The sequence below is a fragment of the Canis lupus genome, chromosome 13 (assembly GCF_048164855.1).
Source record: "Canis lupus baileyi chromosome 13, mCanLup2.hap1, whole genome shotgun sequence".
Lineage (NCBI taxonomy): Eukaryota > Metazoa > Chordata > Mammalia > Carnivora > Canidae > Canis > Canis lupus.
In genome coordinates, this window is record NC_132850.1 from 65,049,099 (window position 1) to 65,074,098 (window position 25,000).

Here is a 25,000-nt window from a genome sequence, read left to right on the forward strand (position 1 = left end):
AAACCACTAATAAATACGCAAAGAATAAAGAGAAAGAAATCCAAATATATCACTAACGAAAATCAGCAAACTATGAAAAAGAGAAAGACAAGAAAGGATCAAAGAAAATCTTCAGAAACAACCACAAAACAAGTAATAAAATAGCAATAAATGCATACCCACCAATAATTACTTCGTATGTAAATGGACTAAACACTTGAATCAAAAAACACAAGGTGACAGAATGAATAAATAAATAAATAAAATAAAAGACTCAACTATATGCTGCCTAGAAGAACATTTTAGCCCTGAAGACACCCACAGATTGAAAGTGAGGGGATGGAGAAACATTTATCATGCAAATGGATGTCAAAATGGAGGTCAGAAAGCCAGACTAGCAGTACTTACATTGGACAAACTAGACTTTAAAGCAAAGACTGTAACAAGAAACAAAGAAGGATGCTATATAACCATAAAGAGGACAATCCAACAAGAAGATATAACAATTGTAAATATTTACACACCCAACATGGGAGCACCTAAATACATAAAGTAGTTAATAACAAACATAAAGGAAACTAATTGATAATAACACAATAATAGTAGGGGACTTTAACATCCCACCTACATCACTGGACAGATGATCTAAACAGAAAACAACAAGGAAACAATGGTTTTAAATTACACACTGGACCAGATGAACTTAACAGATATATTCAGAACATTTCACCTTAAAACAGCAGAATACACATTCTTTTCCAGTTCACATGGAATATTCTTCAGAACAGATCACATAATAGGCCACAAAACAACCCTCAACAAATTCAAAAAGATCCAAATCATACCATACATCTTTTGTGGCCACAACCCTAAGAAACTAAGAATTCAATCATAAGAAAAATCTGGAAGAACCACAAATACATAGAGGTTAAATAACATGCTACAACACAATGAACAGGTCAACCAGGAAATCAAGCAATAAATTTTAAAAAAATTGAAACAAATGTAAATGAAAACATAATGGTCCAAAACCTTTGGGATGCAGCAAAAATGATTCTAAGAGGGAAGTTTATAGCAATACAGGTCCACCTCAATAAGTAAGAAAACAAACTCTCAAATAAAAAAAAAACTAACATTATACCCAAAAGAGAACAAGAACAATAACCAAAATTGTTCTTTAGCAAAAGAACAATAAGCAAAACCTAAAACCAACAGAAAGAAGGAAATAATGAAGATTAGAGCAGAAATAAATGATATAAAAACTAAAAGACAATAGAACAGATCAATGTAACCAGAAGCTGGCTCTTTGAAAAAATATCAATAAAATTGATAAACCTTTAATTACAAATGAGAGGGGAGACATAACTACCAACACAACCAAACTACAATTATAAGAGAATATTATGTAAAACGATATGCCAACAAATTAGACAACCTGAAAAAAATAACTAACTTCTAAATTCCTAAAAGTATAAAATGTACCAAAACTAAAACAGGAAGAAATAGAATATTTGAATAGACTGCATATCAGTAAAGAAATCAAATTAGTAATAAAGAAAATGCCAACAAACAAAAGTCCAAGACCAGATAGCTTCACAGGCAAACTGTACCAAGCATTTAAAGAGTTAATACCTAGTCTCAAAATATTCCAAAACATAAAAGGGGTTAAGAAAACCTCCAAATTCATTCTCTGAGGCCAGCATTGCCCTGATACCAAAACCAAATAAAGATACCATAAAAAAGAGAATGATAGACCAATATCTCTGATGAACATAGATGCAAATATCTTCAATAAAATACTAACAAACCAAATCCAACAATATACTTAAAAAATGATAATTTACCATGATCAAGTGGGATTTGTTCCTGGGTTACAAGAGCGGTTCGATATCCACAAAGCAACCAACATCACATAAATAAAAGAAAGGATAAGAACCATTTGATCATCTCAATAGATGCAGAAAAAGCATGTGACAAAGTACAACAACCATTCATGATAAAAACCCTCAACAAAGAAGGTTTAGAGGGAACATACCTCAACATAAAAAGGCTGTACATGAGAAACCCACAGCTAAAATCATCCTCAGTGAGGACAAACTGAGAGCTTTCCCTCTAAGGTCAGGAACAAGACCAAGCTGTCCATCCTCACCACCTTCTTCCACATAGTCCTGGAAGTCCTAACCACAGCAATCAGACAGCAAAAACAAGTAAAAGGCATCTAAATTGGTAAGGAAGAGGTAAAAACTTTTACTATTTGCAGATGATATGATACTATATATAGAAAACTGGAAAGACTCCACTAAAAATCTGCTAGAACTAATAAATGAATTCAGTAAAGTCACAGGATACAAAATCAATGCACAGAAACCTGTTGCATTTCTATCCACCGATAATGAAGCAGCAGAAAGAGAAATTAAGGAATCAATACCATTTACAATCGCACCAAAAACGAGATACCTAGGAATAAACCTAACCAGAGAGCTGAAAGACCTGTACTCGGAAAACTATAAAATGCTGATGAAAAATGACACAAAGAAATGGAAAGACATTCCACGCTCATGGATTGGTAGAAAACATATTATTAAAATGTCTATATCACTCAAAGCAATCTACAGATTTAATGCAATCCCTATCAAAATACCACCAGCATGTTTCACAGAGCTGGAACAAACGATCCTAAAATTTGTGTGGAGCCACGTGGGACTCTGAATACAGCAAAGCAACCTTGAAATAGAAAAGCAAAGCTGAAGGGATCCCAATTACAAACTTTAAGTTACATTATAAAGCTGTAATGATGAAGACAGTGTTACTGGCATAAAGTAGACATATAGATCAATAGAAAAGATACAAAACCCAGCAGTAAACCCAAAATTATATGATCAATCGATCTTCTACAAAGCAAGAAAGAATATCCAATGGAAAAAAGGTAGTCTCTTCAACAAATGGTGTTGGAACAACTGGACACCATATATTCAGAAGAATGGAACTGGAAGGGGCACCTGGGGGGCTCAGTCAGTGAGGTGTTTGCCTTCAGCCCTGGTCATGATCCAGGGATCCCAGGATCGAGCCCTACATGGGCTCCCTGCTCACCGGAGAGTCTTCTTCTCCCTCTCCCTCAGACCCTCGACCTGTTCCTTCCCTCTCTCTCCCTTTCTCAAATAAATAAAATCTTAAAAAAAATGAAACTGGAAAATTTCATCATACCATATACAAAAGTAAATTAGAAATGGATTAAAGACCTAAATGTGAAACCTGAAACCATAACAATTCTAGAAGAGAACACAGACAATAACTTCCCTGACCCTGGATGGAACAACTTTTTTCTAGATTAGTCTCCTGAGGTGAGGGAAATGAAAGCAAACATAAACTATTAGGACTACAAAATAAATACCTTGAGGGGCACCTGGCTGGCTCATTTGGTAAAATGTAGGATTCTTAATCTCAGGTTCATGAGTTCAAGCCTCATGTTGGGCATGGAGCCAACTCAAAAAAAGAAATTAAAAAAAAAAAAAAGTAGCTTCTGCAATGAAGGAAACAATTAACAAAATGAAAAGACAAGCCCAGGGGATGGTAGAAGATATTTGCAAATGACATATCTGATAAAGGCTCACAACCACAATATATAAAGTATTTATAAAACTCAATACCCAAAAAAACAGTCCATTAAAAAATGGCAGAAGGTCTGAAAGGACATTTCTCCAAGGAGGACGTACGGATGGCCCACAGACACGGGGAGATGCTTATCATTACTTGCCATCAGGGAAATGCAAATTAAAATCATAATGAAAAAAAATAAAATAAAATCATAATGAGATATCACCTCACACCTGGCAGAATGGCTAAAATAAAAAACACAAGAAACAGCAGGTGCTGGTGAGGACGTGGATAATGAGTAAACGTCCTGCCCTGTTGGTGGAGTGAGGCCTGGTACAGCCACTGTGAGAAAAAGGAGTGTGGAGCTTCCTCAACAGGTTAAAATTAGAGCCACCCTGCTCTCCAGCAATCACACTCCTGGGTATTTATCCAAAGAAAACATAACCCTGATTCAAAGGGCTACATGCACCCTCATGTCTATAGCAGCATCACTTACAACAGGCAAGATGTGGAAGCAGCCGAGTGCCCATCAACCGCGAATGGATAAAGAAGAGGTATATGTATATAGATATATAGGTAATACTGTATTATTATATATCATATATATTTAATGAAATATTATCCAGTCATAAAAAATGAAATCTTGCCATTTGCAATGACATGGGTGGAGCTAGACAGCATAAAGCTAAGTGAAATAAGGCAGCCAGAGAAAAACAGATACCAAGGGCTTTCACTGCTCTGTGTAATTTAAGAATAAAACAAACCAGCGAAGAGAAAGAGAGAGAGATCACATCACAGAGAGAGGCAAACCAAGAAATGGAGTCTTAACGATAGAGAACAAGCGGATGTTTACCGGGGGATGGGTGGGGGGTTGGGTAATGCGTGAAATGGGTGATGGGGATTAAGGAGGGCACTCGTCATGACGAACACAGAGTAATTAAAATAAAAACTTAAAAAAAAGAGTAAAATCCAGTGAGTGAGCTGTGAAATACAAAACAAGCAAACCCCAAAATATCAAACATTTCTCTAGTGTCCCGAGTTTTAAATCCTTTAATTCAATAAAGACCGTTCAAGATTTTATGTAAAATGTCTATTGAATTCCTGGTTACTGTGAAGAAGGTCCCTCCCACATCTATATGCTCAGTGTCTGGGCCAATTTCTCTATTCTCGGGTAAATCCAAGAGGGTTCACCCCGCCTTACTGTTTTGGAAAATGATTTCCTTGCCAAAGCGCTAAAACAACTGCCCTATGCTCAGTCCTAAGATGAGTCATAGGCCTTTTTATATGCTTTTCTCAGATAATGGTGAGTATCGCATTGTTTGTTATTCTTTGTCAGTTTTAAAATATCTTATATTGAATAAATAGGATGTTAACAAATAAAAACACATCTGTGAACGTATAGAAACATAATCGTAGGGGACATCTCTGGGTCAAGCGAGGGTGTCTAAGTCCCCAGATTTTGCCGGTAAGCCACAAACAAAAATAACACAAAGTTTGTTTTTCTCTCTCATCATTGATCTGCAGGGAAAAAGTTCCAGTATATTATTTAGCATGATTCAACTCTACTTAAAATCATAAAAAGCTTTGCCTAAAATTCATTAGGTTCATCCACAAGGTATAAGATGTAGAGACGGATACAGCAATGGAACTGGAGGTGGAGGTAGCAAGGAGAGAGGAAGACGGGGCCAGAGACACAAACGCAGACGTGGAGACAGAAGGAGAGCAAGATTCTAAGTGGTGGAGAAGAGAAGGGGGATAAGCCCACCTGTTGTCCTGGACTAGTCCAGTCAAGGAGCCATGTTTGTAGAAATCAAGTGCATAAGCGTTGAGTGGCATTCTTCTTCCTTGGTTGTCAAATGTCTGCGACCACAGCACAGGAGCCCGACTGTGATCGATGCCAATTGTGCGCAGAACGACCTAAAGAAACACAACTCTTCTCGTTATTTGCGTGCAAAGAAAGTCTCCGATCTCTGACACCGAGCTGTGAACTTCCTTTCTGTACTCGGCCTTCTTGAAGCACACTCTTCACCATGAAGGCAGAGGGTGTCTTCCGTACACAGTGGGTTGGTGGCGTCCTGAAGCAGGCCTACGGGGTGACTTGGTACCGCCCGTGAACCTACTGCCTCAGAGCACGCGGACACTTCCAACCACCCAGCCATGAGAATCACAGCAAGGCTCACTAGAAAACAAAGGCTAATTTTATTTTTTTTATTATTATTATTATCCTAATTGGCCTAAGAGATACCTTGTAAACGGAGTATCAGAGAACCAGTGCCTTTTCTGTCTGAAGAGTTCGACTGAACGACTCTACCAATCACAAAAACCCAACCACCACCAGGATAAAAAGGAAGATATAGGGGAAAGAGAAGAAAGATAAGAATAGGAGGTACACAAGTCACTCGCTTTTGATGTCTGCTTATTTTACAACTATACGGGGTCAATGAGAACTACTCCGATACACTGATCGGTACAACTTTCCAAACGGTTTGGTAGTAGCATGAAAGCTCTTTTATTATTAAGAGTTTCTTGGAATATTCTTATTCTCGCACGATCTAGAAAACTGTTGTGACCTCAAAAATCCAGAAGATTTTACATTCAAGGGGAAACTGCCACGCACGTGTACTAGACATTTGTGGCAGCGCATTTGTAACAGTGAAGACTAGAAACAAACAGTTTCTAAGAAGAGAATAGATCAACGGCTCTGAAATACTGTGAAGTAGTAAAAATAAGATAGAGCTTCATGCGACCACGTGGACGGATCTTGGGAGCATGGAGTTGAGTCCAGAAAACAGAAACAAGAAATGCAGGAGACTGCAGTAAGGATTCCTTTGCTTTTCATACAAAAGCAGCAAATATAAAAAGCGACTTTGGAATATGATGTTTTGTAAAGAATTAAAGAACACAAAATTCAGGATAATTGACATCCAGGCAAAAGAGGGGAGACAAGAGAATAAAATGGAGGAGGAGCCCATGGGTGTTGAGTCCGTGAGTCTTCATTTTAGTTTTATGCTTTGCAGCTTATCGATGCGTGATTTAAAGATATCGTGAATGTCTATTTAACATTGAATTAAAAGGTAACGACCAATAAAAGCAAAAGAATCTTGAGAGTACTAGGATACTAGTAAAGTGAAATTGTATGTAGTGAGTGGGGTAAGGCAAAGGGCGTGCTGTCATCGAGGAATACTCTGGAAATCTTCATCAGTGCAGGATGCTTCAAAATAAATGAACTAGAACCACGCTCTTCCCTAGCGCACCATCAGGAACAACGAAAGGCCCGTCTTAGTTCATTCCCTGCACCTTAAAGATCTCTTCTAATTGATGGTGACTGCACAGCAACAGGACATAGACATTTTATCCTATTAAAACTGTATCAAGTCCCTCCAAAACTCGAGGGGGAAATTTGCATATGGAAAGGAGCCAAAAGTTAATGGTAGGTACTGACCATCCGTTAAGTTAATTGTAAAATAGAGAAAAAGGGAAATTATAATACTTAACAAAATGCCTTGTTTTCCATGTGATTAGCTGCAAACGTCTTATATAAGTAATTCATTGTAATTATAGATATAAAATACAAGGGAAAAAACCTTCATAAAGTCATTGATCTTACAAGCGGGGCTCAGTCCGCTCTTATTTCTATGCAAAAATTCCACATTCCGTAAGACACCGTTCGTTCGACGAGGGTAAAGAACTAGCCTGAGAGCTTCCCCTAGGCCCTGAGCAGTGGTCTCAGGTTCATTTTTAAACCATGTACATGATCAGTGAAAAAAAAAAATTCTTTCTCATCTCTCCTTTCATAAATGCTTTTCTCTCATCTTATAAAACAAAAAGCTTCCTCAGACTTACGTGGGGTTTGAAAACGTACAGGGTAGCCACAAAGAGCAATATTGCTTTCCTAATGAGAAAGTGGATGACTTTAAAGGCTACATAAGAAGTGCATTTTTCCCTTTTAAATTAGGTTGCTTCCAATTCCTTGAATTCAACAAAATTAAAGTGGCTCTAATTAAGTTGCTAATTAAAAGAACATTAAAAATATATTTGTGATAATAGACTGCTAGGTGACTTGAGACAAACAACTCAGAAGGAATCAGAAGAATTGTGTATCACTGGCATAACGAAAGTTGTTCAATTCTAAGCTACTTATCTATTTGAATAAGGTTTCTCAACATTCAAATTGAAATTCGGTGATGGAACCCTGTTTCATTCTGAAAATAAGTAAATATTCATTCTTAGTTATATGGACTAATTTATAAATAGTTTCAGCCACTGCATTAATACATATATTTCTAATACAATATTAATTTTATTTTTAGTAATCCTCATAATCCGTATTATATTTAAGTTTCTGTAATTAACAGAAAATAACCATTAAATTGAAATTGCATACTATTTAAGCTTAGAAATGGATAGGGTGGCTTGGTGTTTAAAAATATATTAATTACATTATGTGAGGGAATGTATGATCTAACTCCAAGAGAAAAGAACTGTCCCAAATTTTAAGTCATTAGAAATTTTATTCTTGACTGTTTTTAATTTTATAATTAAGTCATTAGAAATTTTATTCTTGACTGTTTTTAATTTTATAATTAAGTCATTAGAAATTTTATTCTTGACTATTTTTAATTTTATAATTATGGGTATCCAAATGCTTCAGTATTCATATTCCATTTTATTCATTAAAAATGATATGATGGCATTATTTTAACATATCAACATTTATCTGAAGCTGGAAATTATATCATTAGAAATTATTTGAATTTGTGATAAAAATGTATGTGTCCATTTAAAATGCACAACAGTCAGGACTCCTGGGTAACTCAGTGGTTTAGCGCCTGCCTTCAGCTCAGGTCGTGATCCTGGGGTCCCGGGATTGAGTCCCTCATCGGGGTCCCCACGGGGAGCCTGCTTCTCCCTCTGCCTGTGTCTCTGCCTCTCTCTGTGTGTCTCATGAATAAATACATAAAATCTTTTAAAAAAATAAAATAAAATGCACAAGGGTCAACTTAGTTTCTCAAAATTCTTTTAGGTAGACTATTTTACATAACAGAGGACAGACTGACTTGAGATGAGAATGGAATTGAGACACTAGTGTCTAACCGTATCAAATATCACGAAACTTATTTTTTTCACAAACTGTGTTAAAATATGCATTAAATTCCTACAAGATTCCAGCATTCAGTGGATTATCCAGCATGTTCCCAATGTGCTAGTTCTCTGTACTCCACTTTGGACATCAGTGATCCAGAATATATATATGGGATTTGTGGCCTCTGTAGCAATACTGGGAAAGCCCGAAGATAGTTTTAAGTGCTTTATGCATAGCAAACTTGCATCAACCTATAAAGACAGAAGAAAAGCTGGGAATTCTGTATAATGGAGCAGGGTTCCTCAGGCCAACACGGAAAAAAAAAACAGAAATCCTACAGGGCTCAAGAGTACCATTTCCTGGATATTTCTGTTCATACACCTGGAATTTTTGTTTTTCAATTTGCGAAATATCAAATCCTTCTTAAACAGCCTAGAAGTTTAAATCTAATTCTTTCTTAAAGATCTTTTATTTATAAACCCCATCTCTACTTACATGGTTTGGAGTATTTGGTTGAAGCAAATCACTATCAGAGTTTCCAGAGAGACAAACAAATGGAGAAATTGCTACTCTTCCTTCTTTGCAGCTCATCAAGTGAGACACAAGTTCAGAGTCCTCACATTCCTTTCCTGTGAAATCTGGTCATAATAGATTGGGATAGATCAGTTTTTTTAAAAACCAGCCAAATTGGTAAGCTTCATGCACATACTCTAGGCCATGCTACAGAGGGAGTCATTCCGCGTGGCAGGACCCGTATCAGACTGGATGGGATATATCACGTAAAGTGAGCAGCATGTCTTGGCACAGAATACACTCAGTAACGGTTAGCTATCAATACGTCATCAATATCATAAAATTTTGTATTATATTTGAGTTCCTTGATCAACAGGCAATAAAAGACTACATTTAAATTGCAATGCTAACATAGAATTATTGTTATTACCTTGGTGCTTTTTCCCCCCACAATCCTTCCAGACAGGGTATTCCAAGAGGCCACTATCACTAGGTTTGAAAATGGCATATTAACAAGAAATATTTTTTTCCATTCCTGCTCTTTTTGTTAAAGATTTTATCTATTTATTTGGGGGAGAGTGAGAGAAAGAGAGAGAGCACGAGCAGGAGGAAGGGCAGAGGGAGAAGCAGACTCCCCACTGAGCAGGGACCCTGACTCAGGTTATGATCCCGGACTCCGCACCCCCATGAGGGACTCTGGGATCACCACCTGGGCTGAAGAACAGACGCTTAACTGACTGAGCCACTCAGGTGCCCCCTCTGTTCCTACTCTTAAAAAGTCCCGGATTATGCACCCGAAGTTGGCTCTGATTTGTAATGAAGGCACTGCCATTTGGCCTTCTCTGGGATGCTCACAATGTTCCACTGCTCCCGTCTGCTTTTGTCCACGCTGCTTCCCACTTTAATAAGGTCCAGGAAGTAATAGGCTCCGCTTCCTTTACTTTTTCCAATTGAGGATGTTAGGGTTTAATGAAAGTGGGAAATTACTTCCCATGGCTCAACCCTTTCCTTTTATCCCAGCCAGCTTTTCCTGTTTACTTTCCCCTAGAAGATTTCTATCCAATAGCTTATGAAAAATAAGAGCAAAGATTAATGCATTTACTATGTGCTAGGTACCATTTTAAGATGCTCATATATATTAACTGAATTATTTAAAACTTACCCCAACGAGGTAAGTAACGTTATTTTCTTTTTTTTATATATCTTGAGAAAATTGAAGTATGAATATGGGTTATTGAAATAATATGGAATATTGCCCGAGGTCTCACTGCCAGGAATAGCAGGACCAGAGTTTGGGCCCAGGTAACCTGCCAAGAGTCTATATGTTATTTCCTCTCAAGAAAATGAGCGATAGAATGATATCTCACTTCTGTTCATCTCATAAATATCCTTACTGTTTGTCAGGCTTGCCCCAAAAGCAACCTTTAATCAAGATGGTTTATAAATGACTCTAGTTTCATTCTCTGTTGCCCTTTACACTTCTAATAACCAAGGGTTAAAAAAAAATAATAATAATAATAATAATAATAATAACCAAGAGTTTGTTTCTTGGGGAAGCAAGAAGAATCTCCTTATTTTAAGGCAGACTGATCTTTCTCAGGCTCTACTAGTTCTCTGGGAAAAAATATTCTTAGGAAGATAATATTTTCTTTAAATTGTTCCACAGTGGAGCTAAGATATACTTACTTATTTTTGACAATGGGAGTTGATATTCCTGTTTCATATCAGCCAACTTGGCAACATTTAGTAGGAAGGAGGCAAATTCCTTTGTAACATTCATGTTATACTCATGTAAAGCATCATTAAAATCCTCCGGGAGATCCTCAAGGAACACCTAAATCATCAGGGAGATCATTAAAAACACTGGAAGGCCAAATATTCTTTTTAAAAGAGAGCTCTATATACCTTCCTTGAAAACTGAAACTTTGGAAGAATGGTAAAGAACACTGCAATACAATTCTGTAGTTACCTCTTTATTTAATAATGTAATTGTTTCATCCCTTCATCCATGAAATTGAGGTAAAATTCATTTTTCGTTTCTATTATACATTTATGAAAACTTGTATTTTCACTCTTAAAAATTTACTTTCACACTAATTAATCAACACCACCTTTTTTAAAAAAAGTTTTTGTTTAAATTCCAGTACAGTTAACATACAGTGTGATATAGGTTTGAAGTGTAGAGTGTAGTGATTCAACACTTCCATACAATACCCAGTTCTCACAGTAAGTGCACTTTTTATATTATTGTAGGAAAATTTTTAAAATAATTGAACACATTTCTTTAATAGATACCAGACACAGGACTTTTTTTTAATCTTCCTTGGTTAGTTTTGGAGGTTGCATTTTGTAGGACTTTGCCCATTTTGTCCAAATAATCAAATGTACTGGCATGAATTATTCATCATATCCTCATTTGTTCTTTTTGATATTCAAAGTAAGATCTGTAGTAATGTCCCATTTTCTTTCCTGATATTTGGAAAATTCATCCTGTTAGATTTTCTATTTGTTTTGTTTTCCTAGCTTCTGAAGCTGAAAAATTAAATCACTGATTTTTTTTCACCCTTTATTCTTTTCTAAGATATGATTATAAGGCTATCAATTTTGCTCTAATCATTGTATGAATTACATCTTGTATGTGTATGTTTCTTTTATTATTTTTTAAATAAAATATTTTATAATTCCATTTCATTTTTGTCCTATATGTATTTTTTCTTATTTTAATTTTTAAATTTTCTTTTTTTTAAGAATTCTACTTATATTTAAAAGGTATTTATCACAGTAAGCATTACAAGTACAATTTTTTAAAAAATCAGTGTTAAAAGGCTTACTCAACTACATGAATCTGTCTAATTTTCAGGAAGTTAAGGTGTTTCTGATTCTTCTGGTATTTACCTGGAATATCTCATTTTCTATCATTTTACTTTCAATCTTTCTGGGACCTTATAGCTAAGATGTGAATTATATAAACAGCATATAATTGTTGGGGTTTTTCTTAATAAAATAAAAAAAAAGTATTTTACCTGAAGTATTTAGCACATATATATTCAATGTACTTATTTATACAGTTGAGATTATATATACTATTTTAGTATTCAGTTTCTGTCTGGACCATATATTACATATTATTTTGTCTAGTTTTTATCTTTTTAGTGATCAAATGTACCGGCATAAATTATTCATAATATCCTCATTTATTCTTTTTGATATTCACAGTAAGATCTGTAGTAATGTCCCATTTTCTTTCCTGATATTTGTAAAATTTACCCTGCTAGATTTTCTATTTGTTTTGTTTTCCTAGCTTCTTAAGCTGAAAAATTAAATCATTGATTTTTTTCACCCTTTTCTTCTATTAACACTTATTTGTACACTATTTTAGAAGATAATTGATGCATTATGATGTCAAAACTATTATAAAATATATTTTTAATTTTTACAATTCTTAATACTGTAAGAACGTTAAAATACTCAAATATATTTACCCTTCCCAACACTTGTATTATGACTGTCATGCATTTTAGTTATGTATGCATATTATAAATTCCATAATACATTATAATTATTTTTAGATACAGTAGATATTTATTTATATCTACCCACACATTATCCTTTCTAGTGTGCTTCATGCCCTGTTACATTTACAAGTTTAGATTTTTTTGTCTGCCTAAAGTATACGATATTTCTTTTAGCACATACAGCAAAACCTGTTAGAACTAATAAGCAATATCAGCAAAGTTGGAGAATACAAAATCAACATTAAAAAATAGTTGTGTTTCCAAAAAAAAAGTTGTTTCTACATACTAAGTAAGTACCTGAAAATAAAAATAGGACAATCTCATCTGTAATATATCAAAAAAAATAAAGTATTTAGGTATCAACTTAACCATGGAAGTGAAAGACCTCTACACTGAAAAGCATAAAACACTGATGAAAGAAATTATAGCAGACACAAATTATGCAAATATATGTCATATTCATGATTGGAAGAATAATTACTATTAAGATGTCAAAACTATCCAAATTGATCTACAGATTCATTGCAATTCCTATCAAAATCCCATGGCATTTTTAACATAAACATAAAAAACAATCTCAAAAATCATATGGAATCACAAAAGACCTTGAATAGTCAAAATGATCTTGAGGGGAGAAAAACAAAGCCAGAGGCATCACATTTCCTAGTTTCAGAATAGATTACAAAGCTACAGTAATTAAAACAGTATGGTACCAGCATAATGAAAGACATAGATTGATGGAACAACAGAATAAGTCCAGAAATAAATCCACATGTATATGGTCAACAGATCTTTGACAAGGGTGCCAAGAACACACGATAGGAAAGGATAATTTCTTCAACAAATGATTTTGGCAAAATTTGGCATACACGTGTAAAAGAATGAAATTGACCCTTACCATACACTGCACATAAAAACAAACTCAAATTTTAAAGACTTAAATGTAAGACTTGAAACTATAAAATTCATAGAAAAAAAATACGGACATTATATTTTTCAGAATTGAAAAATATACTTAAATGTAAGACTTGAAACTATAAAAGTCATAGAAAAAAATACAGACATTATATTTTTCAATACTGAAGTTTCCATTTAATTATATGGTAAAATTCTAATTATCTGGTGAAATTCTCTATCTTTTCATAAATTTTGTCTATCACTTCTCCTATTTTCTTGAACATATTAATCATACTTATATTCTTTGTTTCTTAATCCCAATATCTGAATTATCTGTGTATCTACTACTATTGCCTGCTCTTCTTCCTGCCAATTGGTCATACAGTCTTGCTTGCTTATTTACTTTTTAGTTCTGGGGCTTTTTTTTTTTTTTTTCACCATAAATTTTTAGGACTTGATAGGATTTAAATGATGTTATCTTCCACCAGAGTGAGTTTTCCCATTTTTGTGTTTGGTTATGTGATTAAAATGTGATCACTCCAATCCAAGTAGAGATTAAAGTGATATTGTTGGTATTGTTTTCCAGTTTTATTAAGTTTCAGTTGATACCTGATTTATATATTTTTAATTTTTTTTTAAAGATTTTATTTATTTACTCATGAGAGACACAGAGAAAGAGGCAGAGACACAGGCAGAGGGAGAAGCAGAGTCCCCACAAGGAACCCAATATAGGACTTGATCCTGGGACTCCAGGATCACGCCCTGGGCCAAAGGCAGATGTTCAACCACTGAGCCACCCGGGCGTCCCAAGTCTATACCTGATTTAACTCTGTTCCTGGGTCATGACCCTCTTGGGACTTTGAGTATGAGGCTGGTGGGTCTCGTTTACTCAGTCCTAAAAGATTCCCAAAGATCCACCTCTTTCCTACAGAGCTTCCTAACCTTTTACATCTTCCGGCTCTAAAAGTCTTCAAAAATGTCTTGAGAGGAATACAAGCCTGTGAATAAATGCAGAACCTTCCTTCTAGTGGGTTTTTACTTAATAAATGCCACAAGACTAGAAACAATTTGGTGTAGTAACCTAACATTTCATGCAGATCTGATGCTCAGTGAACGTTCTCAGTAAACTCATAGAAACCCCGTCTCCTCAATTTCTGTCACTCCAGCCCCATGTGGTCACTAAAAGCTTTAATAACTTTTTTTTTTTTTTTGATCTCATAGGAGAGGCTCTCTGAATATGCTAAGTACAATTGTCAAACCCTGTCCAGAATCAACAAATCCTTTGGGAGAAAACCATGATTAGAGATTCCCATCACACCATTAGTAAGTTCTTGCCATTTTATAATTTAGCCAGCCGAATCCTCATTGTTTCCACAGCTCTCTGTCTCAATACGAATGATAACCACTCACTACATCCTACTTGGAAGTGCACAAATTTCCAATAACCTTTAAATAAAAGAGAAAGAGACAGACAGCGAGAGAGACAGGAGATGTCCATGCAAAACATTTCTTTATTGTATATTTTTAATATCTTTTTCCTTGTAAGAATTTAGGTACTAACTTTTCTAAGTTAAATATAAATCATTTAAACAAAATGAATAATACCTCAAGAGTATACTTGTGATGAAAAAAATGTGATGATAGATCAGTGACTTAAGTTGTGCTCACTGGTCAAGAGAATATTTCTTGAGGGCTAAGATTTGTAATTTGACATTGTGGAGCTAGACAATATAGATTTGCTCATCTCTCGGTTCCTTGTCACCTTTTACTAATGTTATTTAGTATAACCAGCCTATCCCATTTTCTCAGATCCTACTGGGGTACCTTAGGAACAGTATTTGATGCTGATTTAATAATGGCAAATCCTGATCAAAGAATATGTTGCAAACAAAATTGGAAAAGAGTTTTCTTGCCTTTATTCTATGTGAGTCAAGGGATGATTTCTTCAACGACTGTTCTAATATTTTTCAGTGAGGACATTACAGTTCATAAGATTTCTTACCTGTGCCCCACCTCAAGGTGAAAAGACCCTAAGGGAACTACAGATTCAATGATGGGAACTATTAGTTCATTTACTGTCTAATTATCTACATTTTTATTTTAGCCACTGGATGTCCAGCCACTGGACATCCCCATTTTTAACATTTAAGCTGAATGTTTGGCTGCATTTCATTTCATGGAAACTGGATGCTACAATTTGATACAATCATACAATAAAATGGAAAACATGAGCAAAATTCTTTATCTTATTTTTCCTCAAGGCATTTCTTCTTTTGATAGATTTATGTGCAGAAGCTTATGAATTATAGGTTAACTAGGACAGTAATCACCGATAGAACAAATTATTATTCTATAAAACAAATGAGCCCTATATTGATAAAATTCTACTGCTGCTGAATCACTTACGGTGGGATCTACTTAATCACAGTAATTTTTAATGTCATCAGAAACATGAATTTTACCTTTGATTGATAAAACTTGATAGTAGTTTCCTGAAACTTTGCTGGAAGAATTCTTCTTCCAAACAGATTGGCCAATACTAACACTAGCTTTTCCATAACATCTTGAGAAAAATGTTTTGAACCTATACAAATCAAAGAGCCTTGTTATAAAGGTAAAAAGGTGCGTCAATCTCATCTTTAACATTTCTTTAAAGATTGTATTCATTTATTTGACAGAGAAGCAGGGGGAAGCAGGCTCCCCGCTGAAGAGAACCAGGTGCGGGGCTCGACCCCGGGTCGCCGGGATCATAACCTGAGCTGAAGGCAGATGCTTAACTGACTCAGCCACCCAGTCATCCCCATTTTTGACATTTAAGTTGAATGTTTGGCTGCATTTCATTTCATGGAAACGGAAAATCTGTAACAAATACAGCAACCAAGGAACTGACAGTGTGCAACGGTGCCTTCTTCTTCCTGCTTTCTACTCCCACACTAGTTCATACCATACTCATTCTAACCCCAAATTGCCCCATCTCCTCACCTGGATTCCATCCACTCCTCTCACCCTCAACTTCAAGCTATGATAGGTTTTCCTAAAGCATTTTATGATCATTTCTCTCGGCCATTCAAAAAATCTCCAATTACACCTCAGTATCTAATGAGCAAAATCCAATCTCCTTAGCCTAGCATTTAAGGCTTTCCAAAACTCAGCCCACCAAGGACCAAGTCCTATCTCCCTTCCTTACCTTCTCGCCACTCACGTTAAGGCACCACCCTTTTGACTTACTCTCTACCGTTCACAACGCATGAATATTACACCGTAGTGATTAAAAAAGTGCTACCTTTAATGACTTGGGCTCTAGACTCAGACCATTTATACCTGAATCTTGGCTCTGACACTTATTACAATTGTATGGCCATGGCAGTTTATTTAGCTTCTCTGTGTCTGAGTTTCCATATTTACAAAATAGTGATAGCCATGTCACATGCCTCATAAAGTCATCAAATTTTCTACCTCCATGATTATAATAGTATACACCCTCCCACCCCACGCTACCCATGCCCACAGAGCTTTTGGGGGGATAGAATTTCCTGAGTACCCTTGTTTCATGGAACAGTGCATGCTCAGAGCATAGTGACTAGACTTTTTGCACAAAGTAAAGTGTTGCTATCAATTATGATAGAAGATAAAGAAATGCTATGAAAAGCACTGCATTTGTCAGGAATTGGGAAATATAACAAATTTAAGTACAAAAAGGAGAACACTTCTTTTAGGGACACTGTTTAAAGGTCTACAGTTTAATTTTAAAAATTGAAGGCTTTTAATTAAAAAAAATATATTAGTCATTGGAATATTAGGCAGGCATCAAAGTGCAATTCACAAAAAATTACATGATATTGGCAAAATATATTTCAAGGAAGATTCTAGATTCTAATTAGTTATTTAAATATATAAATTTATATATATTTATACCATATACTTATATATTTACTGTACATTTATACTCTAAGAAAATATGATTGGAAAAAAATTCACAAATACTAATGGTGAATATTATATTTAACATAATGCTTTCCTATATCTCTTTTCTATGCTCTGCACATATTAAATTTAATTATAAAGATATTTATTAAAAAATCATATATTTTTAAAATATGCTCTGAGTCCTAGAATCTAGAAATTACCAAAGTTCATAAGAAACTAACATTTTAAAATAGATGACACAAAAGATGGCTGTCTCTCATATAACCTATATTAGTAGGTATATAAAACTTTATTTTATCTAATTTAATATTTCTAAATTATCTAAATATTAACTTGTGTTATTTTTTGGCGAAAAAATTGTCCTGAAGTGCTAGCTCCACTATAGTTTCTGTTGCTATTTTAAGATTATACACAAGAACAGCAAGCTTACCTTTCCTAGTTGGCTGACAGAGATTATGGAAAAGGCCTTTTCTGAGAAAACTGACAAAAACAAAATTAGAAGGCTCATGATAATGCAAATGTGATACAAGGCCAGCAAACCCCCTTGGTTTACCTTCTTGATCTAAATAGCCCTAAAAAACAAAAATAATTTATTAGTTTGACTCAACTCACCCACGTATAGTAATTAATAACTAACTTATTCAGTGTCAGTTTAAAATAGTATTTAATACCAATACAAGAGGAATTGGTAATTGTTATCTGGCTCATATGTGACAATCATATCAAGTAAAGAAATATTAGTCATTGGATATAACCTTGTAAAGACCACAAATTAATTCAGCATGATAAAAAAAAAATGAAGATAGTGCCATTCCTATTTCACAAAAAGACAAGGGGCAATCATACCTGTTTCACAAGGAATTGGAAAGAAAACAAGAAGTAAAGTTTCAATAGCTCCGTGATTCTGGGTTGTTTGAAGGACAGCAATGAATGCTTTAGCACGGACAGCACCTTTAAAGAAGAGTATCCGCACCATGTTAGTTTTATGAAATATATTTGCAAACAGTAATATAGATATGCTCTAATTTTAAATGGTTTTCTGTAGCCAATATTACACCTATACACCTATACACCTAGCCAATATTTCTTGTCCAACGTCACCCCGGAGCCAGGTCCCAGGCAACAAGAGGCCACCTGCAGAGCCCAAAACCCAGGAGAATTATTCACAGTCGCCAATCCTAGACTGCTTACTCTGACCTGTCTCGCTTTTTCCATAGAAACTATAATAAAGGAGGCACCTAAACCTTCCTGCTCCTCCCGTCGTTTGCCTCCAGACCAGCCTGGTGTCCTTCACATACGGTGCCCCGTAGTGTGCCGTGACTCCTGTCTCTAAGCCTTGTAAATATAATACTTTATTTTCCCGAGCTTTATCTCTGTCTCCTCTTGTGGCTGCACCTGACTATCACATAAAAGAATATAAAGGCTGGATATCAGCCGTATGTGCTATACCACACAGACACGACGAGCAACATAGAAGATTCAGTTAAATTTCACATTATGTGCTTTACCTTCTTCTTACATGGCACATCCTTCCTTTAACAAATAGAACATATAAAACACGACCATCAGAACCGAAGCATATTGCCAAATAACCGGGTAATAAATGTGAACCCAGTTTAAGAGCTTACAGCCCTTAGTTTATTCTGGAAGAAAACAAGGTCTGCTGTCGCATGCCCTGCAGCGTTGCGGCAAAAATAACAGAAGTATGTCGATTAAAACAAAAGTACTGAAAACATCGCTTGGTTTCCCCTGTGAAACAGCACCGGGGGCGTAGTTCAGGTACCGTGGAGCTGTGCACTAACACGTCTATGAAATACCAGTAAGAGGAAAATTTCCCAGCATCATCACGTTTGAGCCTGTCTGCCATCAGGCCTGGGAGTTCATAGAACCTGGGAAGAACCTGTATTCATCGTAAGGCCGGCGGACTATGTGAAATGAAGGTGGGAGGAAACGGATGAGAGAGAGAAGGCAGAAAGGCAGGGGGTATAGTGTACGTCGTCCTTACTTTAGGATGATTCTTTTTGAGGGTCCCCAAAAATGCCCTTTCCTACCACCTCTCTCTCTCTCTCTCTTCTCTAGCTCTACATTTAGTCATAGATGGCAACAGCAAGAAAACAGCAGAGTAGCAAGAGGGTGAGCAACTCATGGTAGTTCACTGTAGTCTTAGAGCTGTAGACACATAACTAAAGCCTTACTAAGATAGTAAGGACCCTGACGGCAATGTGGCAGCAGGACTGGCAAAAGTAGGTCAATAAATTTCCAGTCCAGAAAAGCTACATAAGTGTTAAAATCTACTACACACTAGCATGTGGTTCAAAAGCTACTCATCAAGCCTCACGTTTAATAGGGTATTTGAGCCCCACTTAGGAGGGCAGAGAGAAGCCAGAGTGAAATCATACATCCTGTTCTTTGGTAATCCAACAGATTGACACTAATGTACCTATATCCAAAAGTGAGAAAATAGAAAAACCCACAATAGATCAATTTTTTTATAAGGAAATTGATCGCTTTCCTAAAGTTATTCAGTCATGCTAAAAAATGTTTTTTAAATGTCTATATGAGGAATGAAGACAAAGATCTTTGGCCACAGAGTGCTTACATTCCAGTGGGAAATATAGAGAAAATAAGTAAAAACATGATAGATAGATAGATGATAGGTGATAGATAGATAGGTGATAGGTGGTAGATACCTGATGTACAGAAGGAGGGGCACGCGCCGTATATAAGTGAATCAGGATCACAGCGCAGCACACAGGAGAAACATTCACAACTTAGAAAGGGCAACGTCAGGAGGCTTTACTGAGAGTAACGTTAGAACCAAAACTTGAATGAGGTAAAGGAGTGAGGCTACGCACACGACTGAGAGAAGATGTTAGAAGGAAAAGAAACAGCAAAGCCATGGTCCCCAGGCTGTAACGTGCCTTGAATATCCCTGGGGCAGGCGGTGGGCTCATGTGGGACAGCAGGGAGACGTGAGTTCAGCAAGATCATCGGGAATCCGGTTCTGCAGAACCATCGTAAGAAAAGGGTAGGGGGCTGACCTATAAAAATTGTTTTCTTGAGACGCCCGGGGGCTCAGTGGTTGAGCATCTGCCTTGGGCTCAGGGCGTGACCCCGGGGTCCCGGGATCGAGTCCCACATCGGGCTCCCTGCAGGGAGCCTGCTTCTCCCTCTGCCTGGGTCTCTGCCTCTTTCTCTGTGTCTCTCATGAATAGATAAATAAAATCTTTTTAAAAAATGATTTTCTTAAAAAAAATGGTTTTCTTTATGGAGCAAAATTGTTTTTTGAAAAATTATTTGGCATCCTTGATGGGCACCATAAGATACGACCTCTGCAAGACAATGCAAAATAACATAAGGTAAATGGATAATTATGAATTGACATTTAAAAAAAATACTTTATTAATATGTGGAAGAGTGATGTAAGAAATAGTGAAGCATTTCAGGAAAATTAAAATTCCGGTAGCAGACTTAAAATCCACATGTGTATAACTACAGAGCAGAACTGAAACCGGAGAGCGGCAGCAGCGATGTGAAAGATAAATTTCACAGGTTCTCCCATAATGAAGAAACACATAGCAATAGAGTACAGAGAAAGAATTCTTGATTTAAAAATTATAATTTTTCTTGATAAAAAATTGGACAAATGAAAACAGAAGCAAATATCAAAGATCTAACTTAAGAAATCTCTTCTTAGTTCCAAAACCACTTGATCGTAGCAAAATGGAAATGAGTTTAACATTACTGAATCGTACACTTAAAAACGGCTAAGATGGTAATTCTACGTTATTTTTATTTTACCACAATTTTAAAAACTGATTATGAAGATTCAAAGTTCTTAGCATGTAATAACTAAAACATCAATTTTAAAAATGGCCCACAAAACAGATTTTGAAATTTAAGGATTTTTTTAAAGATTCATATAAATACGTAGGCAGAAAAAAATCAAATTAACGACAAGAGAGTAGGAATTATGTGGCTCCTTTAGGGGAGACTAAAAGTGTCTACTCCTCTTTATTTTTTTTATTTTATTATTTTTTTTCTACTCCTCTTTAACAGTATGCTCCAGAGGAAATGAAGCCATCTTACTTTCATGTGATGAGTAGAGAAAATTCTGAGAACTTTATGTCCGTACTTGAGCTTTTTATGTGTGAAGATTACAGATAGATTTTCTTGAATATGCCAAGGCAAAGAAAATAAACCACTCCAATAAACTTTCTTAAATTTTTTTTTAAAAAACTTGCTAAAAGATCTATTCTTCTCTCCTACACAGGAGTAAAAATTAAGAATGCAGAAATGGGGAAGTTTTGGTCTAAAATGATAGGTGCCTGCACTGTTAGACCAGCAGCCCCAGAAGAGCCAACTCATTACGAAAGTCCTAAAAGATTCCTCGCATCAACAAACAGTATCTGAATTAATAGACAATATTAAATATTAGTATTCAATATACAAAAATAATGCATCTTCATAAGAATAAAAATCAAATTGTTTTATTATGAATTTTAAATCTCTCATGGTGAGATTAGACACAAAATATTTATCTCAGCGAAAATTTCAGGAAAAGTTCAAAATCATATCAACATCTAATCAAATATATCAGTGTTTAAAAACCAAATGTACATGCGTGGCCAAATACCAAAATGATAATAAGACTGGCTTTGGATGATGAAACCTGTATGCATTTTGTCTTCCTTCAACCTTTTATATTATCTAAATATTCTTTGATGAATTTGGGTTGCTTTGTGTTTTTGCAAAAAATAAACTCAACTGTTATGAAATGATCACAATTAATCATCTTGCTCCTTTTGAAAATGGAATCTAACACAGATCTTTTAAGATCTACCGCCAGGGGCATGCGGGTGGCTCCGCGGGGTGAGCATCTGACTCTCGATTTCTGCTCAGGTCGTGATCTCAGGGTCATGAGATGGAGCCCGGAGTCAGGCTCTGAGCTCAGCAGGGCGTCTGCTTGAGACTCTCTCTCCCCCTCCCGCTGCACCTCCCTCCCCTCATGTTCCGTCTCTCTCTCTCTGAGTAAATAAATAACATCTTTTAAAAAATCAAATCAAGTCAAATCTCTAGCCAGCAGCACCCTTAACTACTCTAGGACAACACCGATCCCACATGAAAGAACAGTAACCCTTAATTCCAAATGCCCATTCAGCACAAATTCTGTGATTGACAGAGGAGACAAAACTAATGATTATCCTCTCTCTCTAGCCCCAACCCTCCACAATGTGAGACATTGCAAAGCGCAAAAAGCCAGTGAAACTGAAAAGTCATCGCTAGAGACCTCGAAAGAAAAGCGAGGCTGACCACAGCCAGGCTGGCAATGGAGACTCTACCTCCGAGGATCAAGCACGATACCTTGGCTTTAGCATCCTCTGGGTCGTCTGCCTTGGAAGCCAGCAGCATGAGTCGCAGGACCAGGGTGATGCCCAGAGGGAACTGTCCTCTCAGTTCAGGAACGTTGGATTTAATGAGTTTTTCTATCTTGGGCAACGGAATACCGAAGAAATATACATCTCCCATCAGGTCTTGACCTCGTCTCCCGGCTCGTCCAGACATCTGGAACCGAAGAGAATCACAAAGTAAAACTCCCCTAAACATTTTGTCCATCGCAGTGTGAGAAACGAGCCTTTCACGTGGGGCTGGAGCAAGTAAGCCGTGCGTACGCCCAACCGTTAGGTAAACTGGAGCTAGAATCCAACTAAGACAGAGCTGAGAGCGAGGCAGTTATCATTACGCCCTTGCTTCGTGTCAAAAATGGTGCTAAATATTCATATCATGATATAAATTCGAAAGAGCACGATGAGAAGACTGGCCCCTAATTTCAAATTCACTTAGAGCTGAACTATTTACCCCAATTCTGTCCTTCCCCACTTCCCCTCCCTTGTTCCTTTCCTACACACGGGTGTGTTGCACTAGCAATCACCATGCAAATTGTGCACAGATTGAAGAAATACATGAGTAAGATAAAATTCAGAAATGCTACTCAGAGAAAGCAAACCCTTTATAGAAGCTGTATTAGTTCTCATCTATTAGGTGCTCAGAATGCGCTAAATCCTTTGAACTGTTCTGATACGGGCCTCGCAACACACACCATGTGAGGTAAATATGACCATTATCCCCATTTTACGATGTGGGAATAGGAACGCGGGGCACGGGAGAAACTTGTCCGTAGTCAAACACCAGGAGGGGGAAGATCCAGGACTCACACCGTGGCACCTTGACCCCAAAGCTCGTCATCGGAAATGTCATAAGGCCCTGGCTCCGGAGCCCAACACGATTGCAAAGGTGACGTGGGAGAGGGAGCTGGTGCAGAACACAGCCCCGGGGGAGAGAGCACAAGGACAGAGGTTGGGGAAGAGGCGGGAAGTAAGAGGGGTGTTCTGTGGGATGGAAATGGGGCCTACGGGGGAATAAGAAGGAAGTGCTTGGAGAGAAGGAGAGGAGGGCATTTTGATGACAGCCTGAGCGTTGGGTGCCAGATGTGGCCTCGCGCCCTTGCCACTCTGCGTCCCACACTCGGAAGCGATGGGCAGGCCCGAGTGGAGGTCCAGGGGCGCCGGCCCGAGAGCTGGCAGGTGCCTTCCCGATCGCAGGCCCCATAGCAGGCCCTGTGTGTCAGCGTCTGAGGGCCGCACATTCACCTGCTGCGTGTTGCAATACCTGTCTGTAATTGAGGGCATCCAGGTAGATGGAGTTCTGAGCAAAAACCACGGATTTACAGGGCATATTGATTCCTAAAGCCAGTGTCCCGGTAGCTGTCACCACCTAGGGAGAGGAGAAAGGAATCCTTCACGAAACGCATTTCAGGAGGAGGCCAACGCTGGGCTTCCCGGCGCCCCCGACGGAGACCCCCTACCCCACACGCTCCCGGGCCCGCTCCTGCCAACGCGTGTCTGGCTGATTCAGTTCTCGGCTCAAAGGTCCAACAGAAAACCCGGGACCAGCGCAGCCACAGCAAGCACCGGCCACCGGCCACCGGCCACGACCCCCCGCCTGCACACGCGTCCTCGTGGGACTGTGATGCTCAGGTGGCAGTCGTGGGTCTGCTGCCTCCACTGGGCCCCGAGCCCTCTTGGCCACTGCATCCCCGGGGACGGGAGTCCCTGGCCGGGGACAGGTCCTCAGTGACTGTTTCTTAATGAGGGACTGAAAAGGGGATTTCTTCCTGGCGGGGCAGCAACACTTAGCAACCCGCCTCTGGGCTATTGCTGCTTCGCCCACGACCACTTACTTGTGAAGGTTATTTCTATGGAAATTACGGATCTTGTAATAATAGGAGCAAAACAGTTTCATTTTTCCCCGGAATTGCCTTGACAAACTGACCAAAAAGGCACCAGGGCAAACTTTAATGATTCTTAAATGATCCAACTTTTGCTCATTTTCTCATATAATGCTGAGTATTTCTTTCTTTCTTTCTTTCTTTCTTTCTTTCTTTCTTTCTTTCTTTCTTTCTTTCTTTCTTTCTTTCTTTCTTTCTTTCTTT

The 25,000-nt window shown here is 37.3% G+C and overlaps 1 protein-coding gene across 4 annotated transcripts in view; it reads right to left on the minus strand.

Annotated features, from left to right (window-relative positions):
• Positions 1 to 25,000, minus strand: part of DDX60 (DExD/H-box helicase 60) — a 140,549-nt gene that overhangs the window by 54,840 nt on the left and 60,709 nt on the right. For 3 of the 4 annotated variants that reach the window (XM_072773851.1, XM_072773852.1, XM_072773850.1), the window contains 8 exons: positions 24,178 to 24,282; positions 22,873 to 23,073; positions 18,355 to 18,459; positions 17,939 to 18,080; positions 16,044 to 16,165; positions 10,856 to 11,003; positions 9,152 to 9,294; positions 5,131 to 5,490 (listed from right to left, as the gene is read on the minus strand). The exons of the other annotated variant lie outside the window; for it this stretch is intronic. In XM_072773851.1, the coding sequence (XP_072629952.1) occupies positions 5,146 to 5,490; positions 9,152 to 9,294; positions 10,856 to 11,003; positions 16,044 to 16,165; positions 17,939 to 18,080; positions 18,355 to 18,459; positions 22,873 to 23,073; positions 24,178 to 24,282 (1,311 nt within the window). In that variant the 3' untranslated portion in view covers positions 5,131 to 5,145. Of the gene's footprint in view, positions 1 to 5,130; positions 5,491 to 9,151; positions 9,295 to 10,855; positions 11,004 to 16,043; positions 16,166 to 17,938; positions 18,081 to 18,354; positions 18,460 to 22,872; positions 23,074 to 24,177; positions 24,283 to 25,000 lie in introns of those variants that run through there. 4 annotated transcript variants of the gene reach the window in all.